Source organism: Ranitomeya variabilis, chromosome 5 (genome assembly GCF_051348905.1).
Source record: "Ranitomeya variabilis isolate aRanVar5 chromosome 5, aRanVar5.hap1, whole genome shotgun sequence".
In the NCBI taxonomy this organism is placed as follows: domain Eukaryota; kingdom Metazoa; phylum Chordata; class Amphibia; order Anura; family Dendrobatidae; genus Ranitomeya; species Ranitomeya variabilis.
This window is the reverse complement of record NC_135236.1, coordinates 346,682,307-346,707,694: the sequence shown is the minus strand read 5'-3', so window position 1 is coordinate 346,707,694 and position 25,388 is coordinate 346,682,307. Positions and strand designations below refer to the sequence as shown.

The 25,388-nt window shown below is 40.3% G+C and overlaps 1 protein-coding gene and 1 long non-coding RNA gene across 4 annotated transcripts in view; one reads left to right on the top strand and one right to left on the bottom strand.

Annotated features, from left to right (window-relative positions):
* CELSR1 (cadherin EGF LAG seven-pass G-type receptor 1) overlaps positions 1 to 25,388 on the top strand; it is a 233,652-nt gene that overhangs the window by 116,393 nt on the left and 91,871 nt on the right. For all 3 annotated transcript variants that reach the window (XM_077264846.1, XM_077264845.1, XM_077264847.1), the window contains exons 2-4: positions 3,129 to 3,767; positions 16,699 to 16,921; positions 18,289 to 18,404. In XM_077264846.1, the coding sequence (XP_077120961.1) occupies positions 3,129 to 3,767; positions 16,699 to 16,921; positions 18,289 to 18,404 (978 nt within the window). The remainder of the gene's footprint in view (positions 1 to 3,128; positions 3,768 to 16,698; positions 16,922 to 18,288; positions 18,405 to 25,388) is intronic.
* On the bottom strand, positions 658 to 23,725 carry LOC143776000 (uncharacterized). The gene is made up of 3 exons (XR_013215751.1): positions 23,684 to 23,725; positions 1,801 to 1,887; positions 658 to 681 (listed from the first exon to the last, which is right to left on the bottom strand). It is a non-coding gene; the product is annotated as an uncharacterized LOC143776000 (long non-coding RNA).

Genomic DNA, 25,388 nt, shown 5'->3' with positions numbered 1-25,388 from the left:
AAAAACTGAATTCTTACAAGAATGTGCTGTTAGGGTGTTTGATAATGAGATTTGTAAACTAGGGAAGCCTTTAACTTACATGAATTTAATTTTTTTGTGAAATAAAAGAAAACTTTTGCTGAACTTTAGCAGTCACATTCAGAAATTGTTGAAAATAATTATCAAACCTTATTTTGATTTAACCCCTCAGTGCACATAGCTCTGGGGTCTGCAAGTGTGGATGCCAGCTGTGTTACATAGCCTGCATCAATCTCTAACAGGAGCAGCTGTAGCTGAGCTCCGATTGCTGCTGTCAACCATTTAGATGCTGCTGTCAATTTATGACACTGGTATTTAAATAGAATGCTTGCCATTGTGTGCACTTTGGCTCTCATCGGACCCACGGGATACCAATGGCTTCCATGGCCCATTGAAGGCCTCTATTGCTGCAGTCTTGGTATTCCTATGAAGCCCAACCACAGGCTGAGCTTCTTTTCAGCCTGTGATTAACACTATATACTGCCATACATCGATAAAGGATCACCGGCTCAGTTCACCTAAGGGGACTAAAAAAAACTAAGTAAAAAATATATAAAATTTAAATAAAAGTATTTTCTCTCAAAGTATAATATTAATTAGCCCGAATGGTAAACACTATAAAAAGAAAAAAATCCAAACCTTTTTTTCATTCACCACATGTTCCTAATAAAATAAAGATCAAAATGGTATCAATGAAATTGTCAGCTCAACACGGAAAAATAAACCCTCACACAGCTCAATGGAAAAATAAAAATGTTACTTGAAAATAGGATCGCGAACCAAGATTGTTTCCACAGACTTACAAACTGTTTTTTTTTTCAAAGTAAATAAAAAAAAATCTATACAAGTTTGGTATTGTCATAATTGTACCAACTTGGAGAAACATTTTTCCGCTGCATTTTTACCATGCAATGAACAAAGTAAAAACAAACCTAAAAACCAATGGTGAAATTGCATTTTTTTTAACCATTTCCTCCCGCTCAGATTTGTTTTCCTGCTTTCAGTACATAAAGTAAGATGGATGGTGTCAATCAAAACTACATAGCCTGCTTTTGGCTATGTGGACAGAAAAATAAAAAAGTTATAGCCAGTGGAAGAAGTTGAGGAAAAAAAGGGCAAAAATGAAAAATTGCTGGTCTTTAAGAGATTAATTTCAGTAAAGTGGGTCCCTTTAATATTCTTATAATTATTACAACTTTCATAAAGTTGTTTTCTGTTTTGAAATTTTCATCATCGATATTCTAGCAGAGGTATAAAATACCAAACTGATCTGGTACTCGCCCTCCTCTGGTCCAGCGCTGCCTCCCTGCTGCTGCTCTTGTGATTACTTACCGGCTGCAGCCAATCCCTGGGCTCAGGAGACCTGTAGACGCCATTAACCACTGAGCCCAGTGATTGGCTGGAACTGGAAAACCCCTCTAAGTGAAGAAGGATAGACATAAAAGAAAGTTTATGTTGTGGAGAACATAAGGAATGATAAGCCATAAAACCATGATGTATGGCGATAAGCTGCTAATGGAGGGGATGTTGAGTAGTAGAGACTATCGATGATTTAGTGTAGGGTCTGGGAATATTTTGTAGGATGATTTACAGCGCTCAGCTTTAGAGAGGACCAAGGAGAATTCATATTGGGATTTAATGTAGCTTGAACCTTCCCGCTATTTGTGACCATTGTACTGGCGATCTGACAGTGTCTTGTCTTTGGTATAGCGTCTGAAGACCAAGGTTCTGCTGTGGGGTCTTCTTATTTATAGCTTCTTATCATTTCTGACAGATACTCACCAGGGAGCAGTAACAGCGGCATCAGGCTCTTTGTTTAGCTTCTGTGTCCGCTTCTTCAGAACATTAGGACAACCTACAAAGAAAGTCCTCCAAAGAAATCATATAAAAATAATTGTTATTGAACCATACTTAAAACATAATTAAAAAGGGATGACATCATACAAAAAGGACAAGCAAACATTGGGCACAGATATGCATCAGGTCCAAAAATAATACTTGTATGCGAAACATTAATAATAACCCACCATGAGTAAATCAATAAGAAGCACAATGCTTAAAATGGATCAGGTGAAAAAGTGCATATACATATGGGTCAAGAGCATACCAAATGGGTATAAATATTTCAATAAAAAGGTGCAATGTATAATAAGCACAGTTGCTTAGATATTCCTCTGCACATCACAGTCATACATAGAATGGAATGAAAGAAAGTTCATAATACATGTTAGACTAATGAAAACACCCTAAATCATGCACCCCTTTTGAGGAAGAGATTCTCGAAATGCGCGTCAAGGGGGTACGTTGTGGCAGTTTGGACTCTGGGTAATTCCCGTATGTGTTTTCAGTAGTCTAACATTTATTATGAACTTTTTTTCATTCCATTCTAAGTATGACTGTGATGTGCAGAGGACTATCTAAGCAACTGTGCTTTGTAGGTTGTCCTGATTTTCACGGTCCTTCGTGTTTGCAATCTAGGGCATATTTTGTGCTTCTTCAGAACATTGTATGCTTGTGGACCACTCTATTCTAAAGAATTTTTATTTTATGATGAGAAAAACCTGTCTACACGAACCAAATAAATAAATTTAAATTACATACTTAATTTGATACCATCATATGACGCCCACGGTTCTTTAATGCAAGGAGATCATTAAAGGTTGAATATAGTGTAAATCTGATAGGAAAATGTACATCCAACATTTTGATTATTAAATCTGCATGTTAATATGGATACCTCCATTGTAAAAAGGGTTTAATGCGCAGTTTATTTCTAAATAATGTAAATGATGTAATAGACCTTTAAAGGGTTTGTCTGGTATTAGTAAATCGTTGCTGATTTCTATAATTCCTATCCACAGGTCATGTATGGTATTGCAGCCTAGCCCCTTTCACTTCAGTAGAGCTGAGCTACCATACACGATACAACCATGGACAGGTGTGATGGGTATTTTTTAAGTCCCTGAAAGAATGTAGACTTTTTTTTTTTATTATGGATAATTCCTTTAATTTTCCTAGTTCTAGAGAAATGAATGTTACGTTTGCTTAGATATAGAATGTTATTTATCCTCCATGTTATAGACTAATTTTGTGCTCTTTTCCTCCTGCAGATGGGGTTCACAGTGTCACTGCTCACTGCACCCTCAGGGCTACCATCATCACAGATGACATGTTGACCAACAGCATCACGGTCCGGCTAGAAAACATGTCTCAGGAGAAGTTTCTGTCCCCACTCCTGTCTCTGTTCGTGGAAGGAGTGGCCACTGTCTTGTCTACAACCAAGGACGGCATCTTTGTCTTCAATATTCAGAACGATACTGATGTGAGCTCCAACATTCTCAATGTGACATTTTCTGCCTTGCTTCCTGGTGGGGTGCGAAACAAATTCTTCCATTCTGAAGATCTCCAAGAACAAATTTACCTAAACCGAACACTGCTCACAATGATTTCCACTCAGCGGGTCTTGCCTTTTGATGATAACATTTGCTTGAGAGAACCTTGTGAAAACTACATGAAGTGCGTTTCTGTATTAAAATTTGACAGTTCAGCTCCTTTCATAAGCTCCAATACAGTACTTTTCCGCCCCATTCATCCCATCAATGGATTGCGGTGCCGCTGCCCTCCTGGATTTACTGGGGATTACTGTGAAACAGAAATTGATCTCTGTTACTCCAACCCTTGTGGAAAGAATGGACTGTGTCGAAGCCGGGAAGGCGGCTACTCTTGTGAATGTAATGAAGAGTTTACAGGTACGACTGTCTGTTATACAGAACATTGGCGAAAGATAGCTAGCCAGGTGACTTCCTGCGTGTGAAGACAGTTAGCGACCTCTTCAATCAGTGAGGCTAGCTGTATGTGTTGGTCTGATGTCGAAGTCACAGATTGACCCCTTTAGTATTTTATAGAGTAAAATCTTTCTGTATTGCTAGATCTAGAAATGAAAGATGTATAAAAAGTATAGAAACTACTTGTTTTTCAGGCTTAGCAGAACTACACCAAGGTCCCTAAACACAACGCAGCCGATTAATCAATACTGGCTTTTTTTAGGTCTTGATCAACAGTGTGCTGTAATAAGATGTGCCTAGTTCATTAGGAGGCATGCGCCTTTTAAAGGGAATCTGTCAGTAGAATCAACCCTTCTAAGCCGTCTATATGGGCATGCAGGTCATAAGAAGCTGAATTAAATTATACTTTAATATCTGCAATCTGATGTCTTATTCCAGAGAAATCCACATTTTTCTTACATGTAAATGAGTTGTGAAGACCTGTGGGTCAGACACTTATTTGCACGAGGATCTGCCAGAGATTATTTTAACTCCAAAGGGATGTTACCAGTATGAATCAAGTAATGACTGACAATTTTCTCTCATAGTCACACACAGTTCTCCAGTGAGATCAGAACAAGCACAGTATAACAGAGCTAACACAGTACAACAGAGCTAACACAGTACAACAGAGCTAACACAGTACAACAGAGCTAACACAGTACAGCAGAGCTAACACTGAACAGCCAAAGTGAACTTTGTCTCATTACAAACATTTGCAGCAGGAGTGGTCCTCTCATAGTGCTGGCAACTCTGCATATTATAGTAGTCATTTCAGTACAGCAGAGTTGATTCTTGTCTCAGTGCAAGCACATTTGCATGGTGTCAGCTCTGCTGTACTGCCCCTACCCCCCAACCCTGGCTACCTGTGAGATGGAAGCTAAAGCACTATGAGGGGATACCTGCAGTGCAAATTTATGCTAGTACAACAGAAGTGAACCTTGTCTCATAACTGTGTTAACTCTGCTGTACTGTTAGTTTTGATCTTACTGTAGATCTGTGTGTGATTATGAGAGCAAAGTTAAAAAAGAGGGCCCCGTCTCACTAAGCGATTTACCAACGATCACGACCAGCGATACGACCTGGCCGTGATCGTTGGTAAGTCGCTGTGTGGTCGCTGGGGAGCTGTCACACAGACAGCTCTCTCCAGCGACCAACGATCAGGGGAACGACTTCGGCATCGTTGAAACTGTCTTCAACGATGCCGAAGTCCCCCTGCAGCACCCGGGTAACCAGGGTAAACATCGGGTTACTAAGTGCAGGGCCGCGCTTAGTAACCCGATGTTTACCCTGGTTACCAAAAAAAACAAACAGTACATACTCGCCTTTCGGTGTCCAGGTCCCTTGCCGTCTGCTTCCTGCTCTGACTGAGATCCGGCCGTACAGCGAGAGCAGAGCGCAGCGGTGACGTCACTGCTGTGCTCTCACTTCTCACTTTCCGGCCGGCAGTCAGTGAGAGCAGGAAGCAGACGGCAAGGGACCTGACGGACATCAGAAGGCGAGTATGTATTGTTTTTTTTTTTTTTACATTTACGCTGGTAACCAGGGTAAACATCGGGTTACTAAGCGCGGCCCTGCGCTTAGTAACCCGATGTTTACCCTGGTTACCAGTGAAGACATCGCTGGATCGGTGTCACACACACCGATTCAGCGATGTCAGCGGGGCCTCAACGACCAAAAAAAGGTCCAGGCCATTCCGACACGACCAGCGATCTCGCAGCAGGGGCCTGATCGCTGGTACGTGTCACACATAGCGAGATCGCTACTGAGGTCGCTGTTGCGTCACAAAACTAGTGACTCAGCAGCGATCTCGCTAGCGATCTCGCTATGTGAGACGGGGGCTTTAGTCATTACTTGATTCACACTAGTAATGTCCCTGTTTATTTACATAAGCCTTGGAGGCAGATTCTCATGTAGATTTGTGTCCAGATCATATATCTTAACAACATATTTACTGAGTGGTGCCACGAGTTCCGCAACACAAGTAATCCTTCATGCAATCTACATGCAGATAATACTTGAAAAAGGCCTTAAAGGGCCGAAACATTGGAAAATTATGCAATTTAGAAATAAACCATCACTATCTTCTAGTATGCCAAATAATTTTTAATGACTGATATATTTTTCTTCGCAGTACCTACCCCATTTTAAGCAAGAGCTAGCTTATCTAACAGAAATGTTATTGCAGTCAGGGACTAGAGTACGGTACTTTTTCCAGAATAATTTAGATGTTGTTAGCAATGTAAATTATCATGATTTAGTTAAGCAGCATTCGTTAAGTTGATGGATATGGCCAAGAATGGTGAGTTGCAACATTTTTTTACAAATCCAAGGTGCACAAATATATTAGCACATTTTAAGGATTTTTACAACAAAATTCTGGCAAAAAACGGTTAATATATTGGGTCCACAGTTTTAATGTCCTGGTTGCCTGCATATTTTGTTGTATTACTTTAGGTGAGTTCTGTCTATTTTTGGCCCTTTTAGGAAATTCTGTGTTAATGGAGGAGAGGATAGTCACATATAAAGCGCCATGTCATAAATGGCACTATAATAATAAATAATAATAATAGTCAGGATTGTTATCTCAGGACCACAGAGAAGAGCACTTACTAGTAATGTCAGTCACTCTGGGAGACCCGTCCTTTGTTTCGCAGATATCACATTCATTTGAATGTGCCCTGTGTATTTCTTTATTACCCCTGATTAAACTTTGTCCTAAGAACCAGAATTCTACAGTGGCTCGTGAAAGTATTCACCCCTTGGCTTTTTAGCTATTTTGTTACATTACAACCGATTTGTGTGTGATACATCAGCACTAATAGTTATCTTTTCACTCCTTTTGCTATGAAGCCCATAAAAATTTCTGGTGCAAACACTTATCTTCATGAAAAGAAGGCCACTTCTGTGCAATCTAAGTGTCACATGGTCTGTCTCACCTTTTCCGAAAGGCCACACGGGATGCAACACCATGAAGCAAGAGGCACCACCAACCAAACAACACAATGAAGGCCAAGGATATCTCCAAACAAGGCAGAGACAAAGTTGTTAAGAAGTACAAGTCCGGGTTGGGTTATAAAAAGTGCCCTGGAAGAAGCTGCACCTCCTATACATAGAACAACTCGGCACAGACGGCGACAACCGTGGCACACGCTGCAAACACGTTTCCTGCAGCGGTGCTCCAGGTGCGCCGAACGTCTGTGGAGAAAATCTAATCTGCCCGAAGATTTCATCCATTATAAGTTCATGTTAAAAACATACAACTCTGCCCTTCACCTCTCCAAACAAACCTATTTCAACACCCTCATCACCTCGCTGTCCAATAACCCTAAACGTCTCTTTGACACTTTCCGGTCCCTACTCAACCCAAGAGAGCAGGCCCCAACCACAGATCTCCACGCTGACGATCTGGCCAATTACTTCAAAGAAAAAATTGACCACATTCGACAGGAAATCATTTCCCAATCTCTTCATACCAAGCACTGTCCTCCCTCCCCCACTGCATCTAGTTCACTCTCTGACTTTGAACCAGTTACAGAAGAAGAAGTAAGCAGGCTCCTTGCATCTTCTCGCCCGACCACTTGCACCAGCGACCCCATTCCGTCGCATCTCCTCCAGTCCCTTTCCCCGGCTGTCACCTCTCACCTAACAAAAATATTCAACCTTTCCCTCACTTCCGGTATTTTTCCCTCCTCATTTAAGCATGCCATCATACATCCACTACTTAAAAAGCCCTCCCTCGATCAAAATTGTGCCGCTAATTATAGACCTGTCTCTAATCTTCCCTTCATCTCTAAACTCCTGGAACGCCTGGTCCACTCCCGTCTTACCCGCTATCTCTCAGATAATTCTCTTCTCGACCCTCTTCAATCTGGTTTCCGCTCTTTACACTCTACTGAAACTGCCCTCACTAAAGTCTCTAATGACCTACTAACAGCTAAATCTAATGGTCACTATTCCATGCTAATTCTCTTGGATCTCTCCGCAGCATTCGACACTGTGGATCATCAGCTCCTCCTCACTATGCTCCGCTCCATCGGCCTCAAGGACACCGTTCTCTCTTGGTTCTCCTCCTATCTCTCTGGCCGATCCTTCACTGTTTGTTTTGCTGGTTCCTCCTCCTCTCACCTTCCCCTTACTGTTGGGGTTCCTCAAGGATCAGTCCTAGGCCCCCTCCTCTTCTCTTTGTATACTGCCCCTATTGGACAAACAATCAGTAGATTTGGTTTCCAGTACCATCTCTATGCTGACGACACCCAATTATATACCTCTTCTCCTGTTATCACGCCGACCTTTTTAGAAAACACCAGTGATTGTCTTACCGCTGTCTCTAACATCATGTCCTCCCTCTATCTGAAACTGAACCTGTCAAAAACTGAACTCCTCGTGTTCTCTCCCTCTACAAACCTACCTTTGCCCGACATTGCCATCTCCGTGTGTGGTTCCACCATTACTCCAAAGCAACATGCCCGCTGCCTTGGGGTCATCCTTGATTCCGAGCTTTCATTCACCCCCCACATCCGATCACTGGCTCGCTCTTCTTATCTGCATCTCAAAAACATTTCCAGAATTCGCCCTTTTCTTACTTTCGACTCTGCAAAAACTCTTACTGTCTCACTTATTCATTCTCGTCTGGACTATTGTAACTCTCTACTAATTGGCCTACCTTTTACCAGACTCTCCCCGCTCCAATCTGTCCTGAATGCTGCTGCCAGGATCATATTCCTCGCCAACCGTTACACCGATGCCTCTACCTTGTGCCAGTCATTACACTGGCTACCCATCCAATCCAGAATCCAGTACAAAACTACTACCCTCATCCACAAAGCACTCCATGGCTCAGCACCACCCTACATCTCCTCTCTGGTCTCAGTCTACCAACCTACCCGTGCCCTCCGCTCTGCTAATGACCTCAGGTTAGCATCCTCAATAATCAGAACCTCCCACTCCCGTCTCCAAGACTTTACACGTGCGGCGCCGATTCTTTGGAATGCACTACCTAGGTTAATACGATTAATCCCCAATCCCCACAGTTTTAAGCGTGCACTAAAAACTCATTTGTTCAGATTGGCCTACCGCCTCAACGCATTAACCTAATTATCCCTGTGTGGCCTATTAATAAAAAACAACAACATAATCACGTTCCTCCATCATGTTCTCATACACTTTATGCAGTTAATAGCCTCTGTGTCTGCACTGCTACATACTTAGGCAGTTAACTGGTTCATGCAGCTTTACATGAACACCCGAGCCTTACACTATGGCTGGTCCAAATAACTAAAGCAATTGTTACCATCCACCTCTTGTGTCTCCCCTTTTCCTCATAGATTGTAAGCTTGCGAGCAGCAGGGCCCTCATTCCTCCTGGTATCTGTTTTGAACTGTGATTTCTGTTATGCTGTAATGTCTGTTGTCTGTATAAGTCCCCTCTATAAGTTGTAAAGCGCTGCGGAATATGTTGGCGCTATATAAATAAAATTATTATTATTATTATTATTATTATTATTATCCCAATCTGTGGGGATTCCCTGGAGCACCATCAAATCCATTATCATCAAATGGAAAGAACAGGATACCACAACAAGCCTGCCAAGAGGGGGCTGCCCACCAAAACCCTTAGCCCCGGCAGGGAGGTCATTAATCGCTAAGGAAGCACAGAGACCAAAGGTAACCCTGAATGAGCTGCAGACTTCCCAAGCAGAGACTGAAGTATTTGTCCATACGACCACAATAAGCCATACTCTCCATAGAGGTGGCCTTAATGAAAGAGTGGGCAGAAAAAAACCTTTACTTACACACAAAAATTGTAAGGCTCATTTTGAGTTTGGTAAAAGACTTGTGGGAGACTCGCCAAATACATGGAGGAAGGTGCTGCGGTCAGATGAGACCAAAATTGAACTTTTTGCTCAACAAGGTAAACGCAAACCAACAAAGCTCATCACCCCAAGAACACCATCCCCAAAGTGTAACATGCTGGCGGCATCATCATGCTGTGGAGATGTTTTTTGGCAGCAGGGAAAGTGGTCCAAGTCAAGGGGAAGATGTATGATAGGAAATACAAGGATATTCTTGTGCATAACCTGTTTCAGTCTGTCAGTGATTTGAGAATTGGACGGGGTTCACCTTCCAACAAGACAATGACCCAAAGCATACTGCTAAAGCAACATTTTAGTGGTTTAAGGGGAAATGTGTATATGTCTTGGAGTGGCCCAGTCAAAGACCTGACCTTAATACAATTGAGAATCTGTGGCCAGACTTGAAGATTGCTGTTTACCTGAGGAAATCATCTAACCTGAAGGTGCTGGAACAGTTTTGCCTTGAGGAATGGGCAAAAATTCAAGTGGCAAGATGTAGAAAGCTGATCGACACTTATCCAAAGCGACATGCAGCTGGAATTACCGCAAAAGGAGGTTAGGGTGGCGGGGTGGGGTGCGGGGGTTTGAGTAGTTATGTACACTCACGTTTTCAGTTGTTTTGTCTTAGTCATTGTTTGATTCACAACAAAAAGGAAACCAAATGTTCACAGTTGTGGTCATGGTCTTTACATGAATTGATGCAAACTTTAAAAAAAAAAAAAAAACGGTGAAATACCAGGTTCTAAGGTATTAAAACACGAAAACTGCCAAGAGAGTGAATACTTTTGCAAATCATTCTATGTATGTTGTTTATAGCAGTAATGAAGTTTAGTAACCGTGTTTCCGTGTTCCTCTGTGCTCTTAGTGTGCGTTGCACCTGTTTGTACCTTAGGCCGGAGTCACACTTGCGTGTGCAATGCGAGAAACTCGCGTGAATCTCTCGCATCAATACCCGCACTGCTGCCGGCACTCAGGACCGGAGCATGCGGCTGCAGGTATTTCTATGCAGCTGAACGCTCCAGTCCCGAGTATTCACTGCAGTGCTGGGGCTTGATGTGAGAGACTCGTGCAAGTTTCTCGCATTGAACTCGCAAGTGTGACTCCAGCCTAATAGTATGATATCTTAGACATTTCTCACTGCACAGAGAGATTACATCCAGCCCCCTGCTTACAGAAAGCACAGTCAGATGTGGTTGGGTCCCTGTATATGGTCCTCAGATCGGCCGTCTGTATGCTGTGAAGCCGCGGATGTGAATGGAAACAGGATTACTGTTGTCTTGAGTATAAGAAGAGCTTACCTCATTAATATTAATTAGAAAACATGACAAAACTTGTCGCTTGTCCCCGCAGCTTCCGCTATTAGGAATCGTCCTGTCTTGTGAATCTACTATTTCATCCACAATATGAGGCTGTTTAAGCCCCCGTGTTGGGGTAAGCCCCTGCGGCGACTCTCGGTTTCTTTGTTGCAAATAATCTTGGCTGTGAATTTCAGGCCCCTTAAAGTTTATTTTTACCCGTTGTGTTATCTGTGAGCTGTGATCCGCGGTCGCTCGCTGCATGTTAATGTGAAGCATTGTTTGGCCTGTGAATGAACTTGCAGTTGAATAATCCTGTTGGTGTGGTAATGCCGGCTGGAATGTAGAGCCAGCCAGGGACTACTTGCTCTTCATATTACCCTTTCAACGGGCGGCAACTCGGAAATATGCTACGGCAAAATGTGACAGTCTGTCATCCTCACGATAAGAGTTACTAAAGACTGATGATGGAGCGTGCAACACAGATAGCGCTCAGTCCACGAATCATAGTGGGTAACCCAACTTTAAAAATCCCTGAACAACTTCCTTTGGAGGATACTCATGGTCAAATGTCATTGTTCTTCCTCCCATTTCTTTGAAGGTCCTTCCTTGGCCTACAGCAATTATCAGTAATTTATACATGATGAAAGTTACCTTATCTAGTGAGGCTTCTGTTACTAACACCAAGGTAAACTGATCCACAAAGTGCATTTTCTGGTAACATGACAGCAGGGTAATTAAGAGTTTGTTCTATTTTCTCTAAATTATATTTTGGAATGTCATAATCAGGATAGCTGGAGCTTCCAATTTCATGACAGATATTTCTATTTTATTATGGTTTTCAGTGCCAATAAGCTGTAGTTTTAGAACAGAGTAGAAGACCCTTCAGTTTCCCATATACGGTACCTTAAATAGTTGTCAGCTGACAGATTTCCCCTATTATTAATGTGTGTCGGGGCCCTTTACAGAGGATCATTCACTGGAATTTTCAAAACTCCGCAAATTGCTTCTGTTCCACTAATTCTAAAAAAGTTCAGCTTTTTTTTCTGTTACCCTCCGTTCCAAAGTTATGCTCGCCAATAATACAGATGCAGGTTTTCTCTTCAACCAACTGGGCGTGTACCATAGAACGTCTCTGTGGGCATATTCTTTTTCTCCTCTGACACCGGCCCATAAAAACAATGCTGCACCCACAGACAAGTTCTGTGGTATACACCCAGTTGTTTGGAAGGACAATTTGCTTCTTTATTACCATAAGGCATGACTTTGGAACGGAGGGGCACTCAAAAAAAAGAAAAACTGTCCCAAAATCAGTGGAGCAGTGGCAGTGTGAGAAGGTACCCAGTTTAAATAAAAATAATCCAGTAAAAGGTCCTCTTTAAAGTCAATCTTTTGAATGGCAAGTTTTTTTTTCTGCATTGGCTACTTTTTTCTGTTTTTTGTTAACTTATGATAAGTTTTTGTTCCCACATAGTGGATTTGCAGTGGATTCAAATGCAGGTGAAAAAAAGTCTACAAGGATCTTCATGAAGTAGACAAGTAGGCGTCACTATGCCTCGATTTGCCCCAGCTATCTGCTATAAGTCGCAAACTTTCTCCATGTTACGCAAAAATTTTGCAACTTTCAAAACCATTTTACTCCAGTAATCTGGCGTAATCAATGTGATGAATCGGAGTCTTCATTTCTTTCACTCAAACCATCGTTAACCTTTCATGTGAGATGAAGTTGGAGTATGTACAACAATGAAGTCTTATTCTTTGTCCTCTTTAGTGCAGTTTTACAACATTACACACATTTACTACGTTTAGGCTTTGTCAAATTTTAGGAATTGTGGTAGCCATACTTTCTGATTTTGTTCTCACTGATTTCACTGAGAATGGTGAGCCATCTAAGGGATGTCCTGACTCTTGGAGAAAGTTGAGAATTGTCTGACAACTGCTTTCTCCCCTCTCCCTATTGAAAACATATGTATAGGGAAAGATGGGAAGGATAGGTATGTAAAGTGTATGGCCAGCTCTAGTTAGCCTGGAACATTAGAACTGGTGCCTGACTTTTCTGGTTGTTTTCAGTTGGTTTCTAGGACTGTGGAGGCCTCTGGCTTTTGGATTCATCTGATCGTCTCCACAATATTTGGTCCATCCTTGTTCTTAGTGCGTGGCATCACTCTGATTAGGGCATGTTTGCTTTCCTACACAGCAGTTAACCTATTCAGGAGTAATTTGTGGTTTAATGTACAGTGATTAATCTGTGTCCGCTTTTTGCAGTCATTACCTGAGGATATTTACTTGTGGTGGTTCTGCCACCTGTTGTGATCACAGCTTCCGATAAGTCTGACAATGTTCGGTTGTCACAGACAATGTTACACCGTGACAATGTTCCACAGCTGTATCCTTATTATATCCTCTGCTCCACCAATATCCCGAGACAGTAGTGGCAGTGACTAACAATTCATCATCATAAGGTAGAAGCAATGGCAGATATCTGAGCACCCGGCCTGGGACTGATAATTGTTACTACAGTGAAAGGCTTTGTTTTAAGGCCCCGTCACACTTAGCGACGCTAAAGCGATCCCGACAACGATACGACCTGTCAGGGATCGTTGCTGCGTCGCTTTGTGGTCGCTGGTGAGATGTCAAACAGTGAGATCTTCCAACGATCGCAGCTGCGATCTCACTGTTTGACATCTCACCAGCGACCTGTAGCGACCTGTACAATGATGTCACATGGGAGCTATTATGACGATTCAGTGTCTGAGTCGTCAACGAGGTCGTTGGTAAGGTGTCAAACACAGCGATGTGTGCTACCCAGCGGGACCTCAACGATCAAAAAACGGTCCAGGCCATTCCGACACGACCAGCGATCTCACAGCAGGGGCCTGGTCGCTGCTACGTGTCACACATAGCGAGATCGCAACTGAGGTCGCTGTTGCGTCACAAAACTTGTGACTCAGCAGCGATCTCGCTAGCGATCTCGCTTAGTGAGACGGGGGCTTTAGAGTTTTCTATTTGCAAAGAAGACCTCTCGCCCTATTATTTTTCTTTAGTTTCTCATTTGGCCCAAGGGCTTCTTCTAGTAAAGGGATTAGTCATTGTTGGTCAAACATTAGTCATTTTCTAGCTGAGCTGCTCTCATCAGCCATGTCTTCTAAAGACCTGTATATCTGCACGAAGAATAACATCACATTGCTTTTTATGGCAATTCTCAAAATGGTATTTCGGGTTTGTTTGTAAATGTTTGGTATTGCTGTTTGGATTCTACTAATTAAAATAGCTTGCACATCGTGGAATTCAGGGCCGGAGTAAGCACACTGAATACTTAATGGTAGACACTAAACTTATGAATTTTCTAGGTCTTAATGTGCCGACTACGTGGCTCTTCTTAGTTCTGATTTTTCATTGATCACAGTGGGTAAAATACGTTTCTGAGTAAATATAGTTCTAAATGTGCAATTGTCATTAAATTCTCACCAGATGTTGGTAACAACCCATCCAATCCACACAGGCAAAGTATCAAGCCATAGATGTCAATAAATTAAGTTCTATGTAATAATGAGAAATTGCACAAGAAAAAAAGTTTTGAACACATGAAGACAGAGGTGCAAAAAAACATGGAAAGTAATGAGTCAGTAATTAGAAAGCAATCCTGCTGCTTAGTAATTAAATATCAGCTGGTTCAATTGATGGCATATAAAAATGTGTCTCATTACCAAGGTTCCACACAAGAAACATCTCATGTTGGTTCGAACCAGTGAGCTGACTCTAGACCTTCACAACCTTATTTTTGCAAAGCATACTGATGACATTGGTTACAGAAGAATTTCTAAACTACTGAAGGTTCTAGTGACCACTGTTGGGACCATAATCTGGAAATGGAAAGAATATGATTTCACCCTAAACCATCCACGACCAGGTGCTCCTGCAAGATTTCAGACAGAGGAGTGAAAAGAATTATCAGAAGAGTTGTCCAAGAGCCACAGACCACCTGTAGAGAGCTACAGAAAGACTTGGAATCATCAGGTACATTTGTTTCAAAGAAAACAATGAGTAATGCACTCAACCTCCATGGCCTGTATGCATTCTCACCACGCAAGGCTCTTGCTGAACAAAAATCATGTGAATGACAAAAGGATGAATGGACAAATGCACCAAGACATTCTTGAAAAAAATGTGTTGCCATGAAGATGGAAGATGAAATGATGGCGGTCATTTCAGCAAGGCAATTATCCCAAACACACAGCCAAGGAAACCCTCAATTTTTTCAAAAAAAGAAAATAAAGCTGCTATAAAGGCCCAGCCAATCACCTGACCTGAATCCAATAGAACATTTATGGAAGGAGCTAAAGCTCAGAGTTCATATAAAGAACCCACGGAACCTTCAGGATTTGAACAGTGTTTCTGTGGAAGAATGGGCCAAAATCACACCTGAGCAATGTATGTGACTAGTTTCTCCATACAGGAGGCATCTGGAAGCTTTCATAATAAACAAAGGCTTTAATATGAAGTATTAACTCCTTCAGCACCAAGCCTGGTTTCACCTTCCTGATAAGGCCAAATTCTGACCAGTGTCACTTTATGATGTAATAACTCTGGAACATATCCCAGTGATTCTAAAATTGTTTTTTGGCACATGTTGTACTTCATAATAGTGGTAAATTTTGGTCAATATAATTAGCATTTATTTCTGAAAATATTGAAAATTTGACAAAAAATGTGTAAATTTTACAATTTTGAATCTTTGAATTTTTATTCTCTTAAACTAAATACGGTAGTTGTACGACACAAAATAGTTAATATTAACATTTCCCACATGTCAACTTAACATCAGCTCAATTTTTGAAACGTAATTTTTTTTGTTAGGAAGTTAGAAGGCTTAAAAGTTAATCAGCAATTTTTCTTGTTTCCAACAAGATTTACTAAACAATTTTTTTTTAGGGACCACCTCACATTTCAAGTGACTTTGAGGGTCCTATATGACAGAAAGTACCGGAAAGTGACACCATTTTATAAACTTCACCCCTCAATGTGCTCAAAACCACATTCAAGAAGTTTATTAGCCCTTCGGGTGCTTCACAAGAAATAAACCAATGTGGAAGGAAAAAAATTAACATTTTAATTTTTCCCACAAAAATGTTGCTTATGTAAGCTGATACCGCATATGTGATGAAATACTACTGTTTAGGTAGAGGGAAGGGAACACATTGCAAAATAGGACGTACCAGCACATCCAATGTCTAGAAGGGGTTAATTAAATTTCATTAATTGTGTTCAATACTTTTTCCCTGGGTCATTTCTCATTATTATTATTATTACTATTATTATAATACATATCTTCATTTATGGACATCAATGGTTTGATTTATTTCCCTGTATGGATTTTGATGGGTTGTTACCGACATCTGGTGAGAATTTCATGTCAATAGCACCTGCCGAAATATATTTTATGTAGAAAAATTGGTGACGTGTTTAATACTTATTTCATCCGCTGTATATATGTATGAGTAAACATGTAAAACCTCTTAATCAATGTATTTGTCAATTTTTTTTAATAAATCCAGTGGTATTTTTTTTTACCCATTATTTATATAGCTGGTTAGTATATTATATCTGGATGGCCTCCCGTAAGGACATGATATATGTACAGTTTATCTTCTGTTAGTGTGAAGCTGGTTGGATACTAAAATGTTGTCTTCTCTGTTTTCTTCCTCAGGAGAACACTGTGAAGTGAGCTCAAGGTCTGGACGCTGTGTCCCTGGGGTTTGCAAGAATGGTGGCACCTGCATTAACCTGCTTATCGGAGGATTTAAGTGCAAGTGCCCCCCTGGAGATTTTGAGAAGCCCTACTGTGAAATGACCACTAGAAGCTTCCCCCCACTGTCTTTTGTTACTTTCAAAGGATTAAGGCAGCGCTTTCATTTCACTGTCTCTCTTATGTAAGTTCCAAAGATTTCTTAGTGTCTGTAGCTGCATTGGATGTGGACCGAAATAGATGTGCTTTAACCAGTATTAGTGGGCAGCACGGTGGATCAGTGGTTAACAATAGATGTGTTTTAGCCAGTCTTACTGGGCAGCACGGTGGCTCAGTGGTTAGCAATAGATGTGCGTTAGCCAATATTAGTGGGCAGCACGGTGGCTCAATGGTTAGCACTGTTGCTTTGCAGTGCTGGGGTCCTGGGTACTAGTATGTATGTTCTCTCCATGTTTGCATGGGTCTCCTCCGGATAGGGTTAGGGTTCTAGTATGTATGTTCTCTCCATGTTTGCATGGGTCTCCTCCGGATAGGGTTAGGGTTCTAGTATGTATGTTCTCTCCATGTTTGCATGGGTCTCCTCCGGATAGGGTTAGGGTTCTAGTATGTATGTTCTCTCCATGTTTGCATGGGTCTCCTCCGGATAGGGTTAGGGTTCTAGTATGTATGTTCTCTCCATGTTTGCATGGGTCTCCTCCGGATAGGGTTAGGGTTCTAGTATGTATGTTCTCTCCATGTTTGCATGGGTCTCCTCCGGATAGGGTTAGGGTTCTAGTATGTATGTTCTCTCCATGTTTGCATGGGTCTACTCCGGATACTCCAGTTTCCTCCCACAATCCAAAGAGTGATAGGGAATTTATTTTCTGACCCCCCCCAATGGGGCGCTGTGAAATTAATAGCACTATATAAGTGAGTGTAATAAATAATTAAACATTAGCGTTTCCTGGGAATTTCACTTTGCACTTTTATCTTTTGGTGTATCCCAATATGGCAGATATGTTGTAGCTTGTAGAAATCCATGTGCTTGCCGTCAAAACAACCTCATACATGAATGAAACTGATTTTTAGTTGCAGAAATATCCCAAACCCATCTGCACTTTAAGTTACGGTAATTTATGACAATTTTGGTCATCATTTGACTATGTCACATATGCAATTTGGAAGAAAGTCAATATAATAGTTAAATTAGTGACAAAATGTACAAATGGTGGAGAAAGGTTGAACTTGAGGACCTAGGTCTTTTTTCAACCTATGTAACCATGTAACAAAAAAGTTCTTGGAAAGCCAGTGTAATGCAAATTGACAGCAATGTAAAGGCCATATGGCCGCCTCGCAATGTCCCTGACTGGTCTCCAGCATTCTGTATTGGACTTTCCGCTGAACATCCCATAATTTTCTAAGCGATCCATTCTTCACGTCACCAAAATGTAACTGCCTGGTGAGAATGTTGTAATGGTCTTTTCCTCTGTTATGTCTCTTCTTTTTGTTTCTGACTTTTGACCCCTTCCTCCGTCATTAAATGTCTAGAATGTGGTGGCCTTTGTATTTCAGGTTTGCGACCAGGGAGCGGAATGCACTGATACTTTACAATGGCAGGTTTAATGAAAAGCATGACTTCATTGCACTCGAAATTATTGAGGAGCAGATTCAACTTACTTTCTCGGCAGGTGAGTTATGGCCTGTGAGGAAACCCTTATAATTCACATGATGTACCACTTTCCTTTTTATAGCACATTTTATAGAATTATTTGCATATCTTAATATGCAAATTATATTATTAATTACCCTTTCCAAACTCATTTTCTTGCATTAGGCGGGGTATTTAGGTATAGTAATTTAGAATTTGGGAGGTTACCTAGGAATAAGTGCCGCAGGTGCTGAGTGACTATATTAAATCACCATGGTACTGTGGAAGCCAGAGTAGTCACCCACTTTGCTAAGTGTTCATAGTGCATGTTGATGACTTTCTTCCCCATGCCTTTCTCAGGGGAGGATGATCACCAGTTGCCAGCGCTGGTGCTTGGAATTTTAGGTAACTATTTTTTCTTATTACAAAAAGATTAAAAAAAAAACATTGCTTTTAATGTAGAGTCATGGGAAACCAACAAGAGATTGTCAACCTGCCATAGTTTAAAAAAAAAAAAAAAATATATATATATATATATATATATATATATATATATATATATATATATATATACTGTATATATATATATAACAAAAAAGAACACAGCAGCACATGTGCATGAATCTAGGCCATGTGAAAACACAAAAAAATTTAAAAACATTCAAAATAGATTATACTTCTCAAAAACATTTTTTTTTATTATTTTTTTTTTTTTTACAAAACTTACAGTAATAGATGAAGATGCAGGTTCTTAGCACATAAATTGGAAAATTCTTGTATGCCCTTAAACCACAGCAAGGTGACCTCCCTCTGATGGGTCCTACTCTACTGTACATGCCACTTTTGCGTAATCCCATAAAGCCCATAAATTGTAGGCTTAGCCCAAGAGTGACATGTTTTGTCCATAGTTGTACGCCTGATGAAGACACCTGAGTAGTCTTGAAAGCTTGCAATTTGTTACCATCTTTTCAGTTAGCCAGTAAAAGGTATCAACCACTGAGGACTCTCAATTCTAAATATTTTTCATTCCACTGGCTAACAGGGTACCAAGATATATATCTTTCCTGTAAATAAGACAAGTGACTGAAGCAGAGCCATCAATGTGGAGAGGAGAGAAAGCAGTAAATACTGGAGAAGTTCATAGATAAGGAGTGTGAAAGTTTTATTTTTCACTGATTGAGGTCTGGTTCTTGTTTCTAATGCCCCTAAGAAATCCGAGGCACACATTCCTTAACCCCTTGCGGACAGGACAATTTTTTATTTTTTTGTCTGTTTGTTCATTTTTTTTCTTTCCCTTCTTCCCAGAGCCATTACTTTTTTATTTTTCCCTAGACATAGCTGTTTAAGTGCTTGCCTTTATGGTAAGGTTGTAGTTTTGAATGACGGGAAAAATTACAAGCGGGATAAAATGGTAAAAAAAAACAACAATGCTTTTTCACCGTTATTTATTTAAGTGTTCATTTTATGGTAAAGATAACTTGGCAATATTACGGTATATTATATTGGTCAGTATTATTATGGGCTCACCTGATGAGATGGATTCCAGCAAGGCAGTGGTTAACCACAGGAATTACAGAAAAGTGAATACAGTTTAATATATTCCAGCAAGGCACTGATTAATCACAGTGAAATGGTTAATCACAGGTATGACAAAAAAGTAAATGCTGTCTGGTATCTTCTAGCGTTGAAATGGTTAATCACAGGTATAACAAAGAAGGAAATGCTATCTGCTATCTTCCAGCAGGTAGTAGGTAATAGCAGCCATGTATGCAAACTGGAACTTGTATATCGTTTTTAACCACAAGACTACAGTGTAGTATTAGCAAACTGGAGATTCCCTTGAAGAGACGCCTTAGCAGCATTGCAGAAGTCAGGTGTGAGAAGTTGGTAGCTTGCTTGCTGAGTGGTAAATGTGAATAATACCTAGTAGTAAGCTGGACTGAGCTTGGAAATAATGGTGGTTGTAGCATGGAAGTTAGGAGTAGTATAGGAGATGCTAGACACCTGGCTTGAGCTCAGCCAAGAAAAGTAAAAACAAATTTGTGATAAACTTAGGCAACTGTGGGCAGTGCTACTTAATACCTAAGAACTTGATCTTTGCATGGGCTGATGCTTCGGCTGCCGTCACACTAGCAGTATTTGGTCAGTATTTTACATCAGTATGTGTAAGCCAAAACCAGGTGAGGAACAATCAGAGGAAAAGTATAATAGAAACACATCACCTCTTCTGTATTTATCACCCACTCCTGGTTTTGGCTTACAAATACTGATGTAAAATACTGACCAAATACTGCTAGTGTGACGGCAGCCTAAAAGTCTAGGGTGTTGATGTCAGAGGAGTTCATTGAGAAACCCAGGTGGCCAGAGAGTTGAGTGGTGTTTGTCATGTTTTTTTTAACCATTTGCCAGATCTGCACCTGTTCCAACTTACAGACATATTGAACTTAAAAACCAACCTGGAGATCCTATCTTGTTCATAACCCTGGGGACTGCCTTACATGTGGCTAGGCTTCACATGAGTGCCAAGATAGCAGACATGGGGGCCTTCAGAAGGTCCCAGGCTGCCATGGTAATCCATCCTTTTAAATGCTACTGCCGGAAATTGACAGGTTAAAAAGTTGACGTTAGCATGAATGCATGTGACATATCCATTCCTTCTCTGAGTATGACAAGGCATGTTATGTTTGCTCTCCTCGGCTCTTCTGCCTCTCTGGGACTTGAAGTCACCTTCCAATACTAATATTTTCAGCTCCATTAGAGGGATTTTTTAGCAATTCTTATTAAGTTCAACTTAATTTCTTGTAGCAGTGCAATCATTTCTCTTACATTTATACAGCTTATTGCCCGTAACATAGTTCTACATCATGACTGCATTATTCAAAACCTATGTCTAAATGAATGTTTCATGCCTTGTCATTTTTGCACAGTCATCTTGTAATGAAGGGAGACAGTCCGAGCCCTGCATATTATACAATGGAAGAAATGACAATTATAGTCTCCACATATTAATAACAAATGATGACAGATTTAGTCTTTCATCGCTGCACGACTACGGATTCAATACCTCGTTATACCAGATTTCAATTATACATGTAAATGACCAATAAAGGTCAGTTACTGCAGCACAAGTAAGACTATTATTGTAGGATTAGGCGACTTTTCCATAGCGCCCTTCCGGGACAATTACCAGCAGATTAGGTTATAACAGCAATCCAGTAACCCACCTAAGTAGTCAGTGATGCTACCGTGTCTGACAGCAGGACAACCGGCTACTTGCTGAGCAGAATCCTACGTGTGCCAATGCTCACATCCCATACCTTGCTTTATAATTCTTATTGTCAGCTCGGTACATTTGTTATTTATTATGCCTGAAGCGTTAGAATCTACATATATAATAATGACAGGTTATACATACCAGTGGTCTACTGCAAGAGACAGACAAGTGCTCAAGTGGAAATGCCCTCAATTTAAATATATACTGCAAAACATTAGTATTCCAGTATATAGTGATCCCAGGTTCATTTCCACTATGGGGAATAAAAAATAACATGAAAATAAAAAAGTAAAAAAATATATATAAAAGATTAAATCCAACTCTTTTACAAGTAAAAAAAAAATGAATTAAAAAAAACATATTTGGTTTTGTCAGGTCCATAGAAGTCCAATCAATCAAAATATACAATTATTAAACACCAACGGTAAATGCTGGAAAAAAAAATTTGAAATGCTGGAATTGACATTTTTTCACCAAAGCACTTTCCTTAAAAAATACTAAAAAGGTAATCAAAACATTGAATGTACACCAATAAAAACATCATCTCCATGCATTAAAAAGCTCTCACATTGCTGGAGAATGAAAAAAAATGGATGGTCCCGGGAAATGGAGACATATCAATTGTTTATATACACACGCACATAAATATATATAATATAAACAACATAAATAACATAAAATAGTAACATAAAGTAATATATACATATATCCTTACTGATTTGCTATTGCCTTAGTTGTCCTGACTTGGAGAATCATACTGCCAGATCATTTTTTACTACACAATGAAGTGTGTAGAAACAAAACTGAAAAAAACAACTAATAACGGGATTGCAACTTTTTTAGCATTTTCATCCACTTAGAATTTTTTTTCCTGTTTTTTTTAGTAGACTTTATGGCAAAGTAATTTGTGTCACTCAAAAGTACAACTGGTCCTGCAAAAAGCAAGCTCTCAAACGACTATGTCAATACAAAATGAAAAATGTTATGTCTCATGAGAGAAGGGGAGGAAAAAACTAAAGTGCAAAAACATGGAAAATTGCCCATGTGGTTATGTATGTTTATACACAATAAGGGTAGCTACTGCAGCTGCTCTCGTGTTGGGACAAACCCTCCTGTTTAAAAAAAAAGTTGTGTCGGGTTATGATGAATTACAACAAACTAGGTATTCGGTTACCTACTTTTTCATTCTATACACCTGTGGGCATCAACCTCCCATCTCGGCATTAAGGAAAGGGGGTAGTTAGTAAAAACAATTCAGTTGTCAATTCATACAGTCATTGTGTTTCTCATAAATAAATACATTCATTTTTTTTTTAAGTTTTAAAAAAATTATCGCAAATATCAGACAACAAGGAACAATAACTCTTGTGTTAACTTCTGACATCGTGTTTTAAATTATTTTAATATAATTTCCCATGAAATAAATTAATGCTGAATCCAGTTTCTAAATTTAGTTGTCAAATTAGACAGCAAATTTGTTTTTCCAATTTGTACCCAAATCAAAAATCAAAATGTAATAAATAACACAAGCGCCACGCAGACGACGAGGTGCAATACTTCTTGTATTAACTTCCGTCACAATATTTTAGACAAGTTTTGTGCTCCTTGCCGCCCCTGGATATAACGTAATTGTAACCTCGCTATGAAAGTTATAATTACAGAGCTTGGGTCTTACGCTCGGTATTATGCATGCCTCGGCAGAGCCGTCTGCATCCAGTCCCTGATATTAACATGCGTTCGGTGTTGTTTTATATTGTTCAGTCCTACAAGTCTTGTGGATATTATCCCTTTTTCGCAATTAGTAGAGATTAACCTAGATTTATATAAATTCTTGACAATTCGGGCACTGCCATATTGTGTTGCAGTGTTTTGCCTCGCACTTTATGGGCGGTTGAGCGTGCAGGAGCTTGTTGCTGGTTTTACTAGTCCCTAGGGATAATATGACACATTTATTTATCTATTGCGAGCTGCAGATTAATTTATTGGCATTCAAGTCTAAACCAAGACTCCCAATGTCTTCTTGGAATTAGTTTGAAGCTTCTTACCATAAAGGGTGTGAGAGAATCAGTTTGGCTGCGTTGTTACAGAATCCGGGGCCTGATAGGACTCATTTGTATGCATCTTTGGAGTCTGCGGTTGGGTGTTTATGTGGGAGGTACGAAGCCCGGACATGAAAGGGCCTGGCCACAAAGCTGCAAGAAGCTGGAAAACAAGGTGGAGAAAAGTCACCTGTTATGACATTCAAAGTGGGCTGAATCGCGAGCGCTCGGCAGACCTTCCAATAACATGGGATTGTTATTCTGTCATTTCCTCTCTGCTCGCTTTGATATTAGTGATATCTATGGCTGTGCGTGGCCGGATTTATGCAGCCTTCCTGCCTTGCAACTAAGGAGGTTGTTTAACTTTTTATGAGAAAAATAAAAAAGGGCAGCAGATGCTTAGAAAAAAAAAACAAACAAACAAAAAAATCAGTACTCACCTCTTCAAATCACCCACCCTAATAATAATAATCTTTATTTTTATATAGCGCTAACATATTCCGCAGCGCTTTACAGTTTGCACACATTATCATCACTGTCCCCGATGGGGCTCACAATCTACATTCCCTATCAGTATGTCTTTGGAATGTGGGAGGAAACCGGAGTACCCAGAGGAAACCCATGCAAACACGGAGAGAACATACAGACTCTTTGCAGATGTTGTCCTGGGTGGGATTAGAACCTAGGACTCCAACGCTGCAAGGCTGCAGTGCTAACCACTGTGCTGCCCTAAGGTTACATTCACACGAGCGTATAAAATAGTTTCATCCAGAAAAGTGGGACAATATTTTTCTCACTTGTCATCTGTCTACAGTCTGTTATTTTACAGCAGCAGCTATTAACCATTTATAGCTTCCTATATTACAGAACTGCAATGTATCCATAAAAAATCAGACGCAATACTATGGCTCTGTAAGACATCTGACTTTTCTGAGCACCCCTAGACTTAATCTCATCCGATTTACAGAAGACACTAGTAGTGCATGATGCCATTTTTTCACATGTCGATTTGGTCAGTGAAAGGACACTCATCTGGACTGCCCAATGGAATAACCTTGGTCTGAGTGCTGTACTGTTAGGGCTTATTCACACCAGTGTTTTTGAATCTGTGTTTGTATGCCAAAACCTGATAAAGAAAATCTATGCTTGAAAGATTGACACCTGTTCTGTGCTTTGGAGACACTCCTAGGTTTTGGCTTAGAAATACTGATGACATAATTTAGATGTGAGAGTCCTCAGTGGTTAATACCTTTTAATGGCTAATTGAAAAGATGGTAACAAATTGCAAGCTTTCGAGACTACTCAGGTCCCTTCATCAGGCCAAAAGTAAAGCAAGTTCTGAAGAATCACATACTTATACGACACAGCACAGAGAGAAAGAAGGCAATAGATAAGACAAGTGACGTGAAGCAGAATTATCATTATGTGAGAGGGATTGCCATAAATATTGGAACAGTTCATAGATAAGGAAGTCTTAATGTTTTATGGTCCTCTGAATGGGTCTGGTTCTATGTTGTGATGACCCCAGAAGGTCTGAAGAGCAAATTCCTTAATTGTTGTAAAAAGACATAAATCCATGCGAAACATTCATTCCTGCACTGAGTGTGTCAAAGGTCCTCATGAGTTTATACTCACAGACTCTGTCTTTCTGAGATTTGAAGTTACCTTTTAAAACAAGTAATTTCATGTCCATGATGCTATGACCGGGGAT